Source organism: Priapulus caudatus, unplaced genomic scaffold, assembly GCF_000485595.1.
Source record: "Priapulus caudatus unplaced genomic scaffold, Priapulus_caudatus-5.0.1 Scaffold573, whole genome shotgun sequence".
Classification (NCBI taxonomy): Eukaryota; Metazoa; Priapulida; class Priapulimorpha; order Priapulimorphida; family Priapulidae; genus Priapulus; species Priapulus caudatus.
Genome location: NW_014577634.1, coordinates 65,604 through 68,193, shown reverse-complemented (window position 1 = coordinate 68,193; position 2,590 = coordinate 65,604). Strand labels below are relative to the sequence as shown.

At 42.5% G+C, this 2,590-nt stretch overlaps 1 protein-coding gene across 1 annotated transcript in view; it reads left to right on the top strand.

The window, feature by feature from the left end:
• The window catches only part of LOC106811775 (endophilin-A-like), a 34,956-nt gene continuing 32,366 nt past the window's right edge, over positions 1-2,590 (top strand). Inside the window, exon 1 of the mRNA XM_014815490.1 lies at positions 1-172. Coding sequence (XP_014670976.1) covers positions 128-172 — 45 coding nt within the window. The 5' untranslated portion in view covers positions 1-127. The remainder of the gene's footprint in view (positions 173-2,590) is intronic.

Genomic DNA, 2,590 nt, shown 5'->3' with positions numbered 1-2,590 from the left:
ATCGCAAAACGAAATTATTTATATATGCATTTACGATTGATCACTGACGCGTTTACGCGTAGTGCTTTCAATAGTGTTCTGTTAATAATCAGCTCTCCTGATTAAGTCGGTTTGAAACTCTACAAAGATGTCGTTAGCAGGATTAAAAAAACAGATAAACAAGGCCAATCAGGTGAGTTACAACTACTGACTAGGTCTATTCGTCGCTCTTTTCTTTATCTCAGTTTACTGGGCCCGATGATTGGATGAATTTACATCCGTAACTCCGGTCTAAATCTAGCATAATACGTGACATGGCAGGTTAATAACTTGCGCTACAATTTTAACAATTATTTTTATAATACTAATGGCGCTCATAGGGTCTATGTCCCCCAGGGTACTGCCGGACCGTACCCTGGGTACGGTCCGGTATACCGGAACGTACCCTAGCTGGTCACTATTTGATATGGTTAGGATTAGGGTTAGGGTTAGGGAGTAGGCGTAGGCGACTACCTAGACTCGTTAGTGGAGTAGGCGAGGTACGGTCCGGCATATTAGATAGTACCAGGGTACGTTCCGGTATACCGGACCGTACCCAGGGTACGTTCCGGCAGTACCCTGGGGGACATAGACACTATCAGCAATACTAATAGCGTGTGTTCCAACATTATTCATGGCTAAAAATGGGTCAAGTTAATAAGCAAGTGCGACTGGACTGAGATATCAACGTCTAGTACTAGTAGTAGTACTACTACTACTACTAGTACTACGTTATATTAGTTTGCAAATTGCATCATTCAATTCATGGGCTGGGGATGGAAAGAAGTTATTTTCTGTCAATAATCTAGTAATTACTGCCAACCCTGTGAGGCTGTGTATACAGAGCAATAAAATCAACAGAGTGGCTATATATGCCCGGCAGCCGGCGCTGAGAGGGTCTATGTCCCCCAGGGTACTGCCGGAACGTACCCTGGGTACGGTCCGGTATACCGGAACGTACCCTGGTGCTATCTAATATGCCCGACCGTACCTTGCCTACTCCACTAACGAGTCTAGGGAGTCGCCTACGCCTACTCCCTAACCCTAACCCTAACCCTAATCATATCAGATAGTTAAAAGGGTATGTTCCGGCAGTACCCTGCAGGGCTCAATTTTAACAGTCGTCCGGTCGTCCGTGACGAATGGATTTTCTCTCGGGCAACTACAAATTGCTTCCGTGGTTGTCCGGTGTCCAACCTCTATAAAAATTTTATCTTACTATAATTTGGCGAATGTTGTATGTATGTATGTTAAAATGAAAGGCTCCATCAGTTTGGATCCAAATAGTGCTAAATTCATAGAAGAGATCGATGAATACACGGGACGGGTTATAAACTATACTCGGTTGAAAACCGTAAAAAAGGCTTAAAAAAGACAAACAAAAACAAAAAAGGTAAACATTTGCCTGAAAATAGGGGGCGCTCTATCTCTTATTCATGTTGTTTGTGCACAGCGCGGGCGTGCGGTGTACTTGCGTGTTGCAGATGAGCATTTGACTGGCATTTACAGGTGATTATATGCGAAATAGAGTAAAGAAACATTAAGACTGGTACATTTCGTGTTTATTTACCATTAATTTTTTTTATTGAGACGTTCCAAGTGGCCTGTGATCTCAACCATAAAAAAAAAAAACATGTGCAACAACTCAACTCTCCATATAACACCTTACACATAACACTACTAGTAACATCACAGTCACTAAGCCCGCGCTTAGCGCGGGTTCCAGCTAGTATTCATAATGCGCGTTCATTTTACATACGGCCAGGTTTGCACAATATGCTGCAAACCTACATGTATGTCTAGACGCATTGTCTGGCTTGCTTGATACAAAGTATAACATCACGTGTTTAACAACAATGTTTCGTGTTAATTTTTAATTTTTACTCATCTGTGACTTGACACATATAGTGTTAGTGTTAGTAATGTTAGTAATATTAGCTGCGTTCACATGTATACACGGCCTCGCTGGTTCCGCACTTAGTTGGTGCTGAATTCGGCTGAAATACCGCGCTAACACAACCCGGAGCGTTCACACGAGATACACGAGATTCGAGGCTTAGCTGGCTGGCTAGGTATAATATAGACTGGTACCCGGTCGACAGTTCCACACGCTACACTAACGTCGTGTAGCGAACGGGTACCAGTCTAGGTAAGCGTGCTACAGTTTCGCAATTCGAATGCGTTCACACGACAGACAATACGCGGCCAGCGTGGTGCCAAATATACGCGGCTTACTTGGCGCGGAATGTGATTCCGCGCCAAGTAAGCCGCGTATTTAAGTATGGTACTGAATAAGCAGAGTATATTTTAGCGTGTGAACGCTGAAGTACGGAACTGAAATCCTCGTGTGAACGCAGCTAGTGTTAGTTAAGTTAATGTAAATGTTATGAAATAAATTTCATGCAACTTTTAATTACTATTATTATACGTCATTGATCCCAGCATCATTTACCACATTACCAATATTATATTCTGTTCATATAATGAGTGAAACAATGCGAATGGCCATGTTTGCTGTCACTGCAATACGTACAAAATGTACATGATTAGGCCTTTTGCTTTACAGTACTAA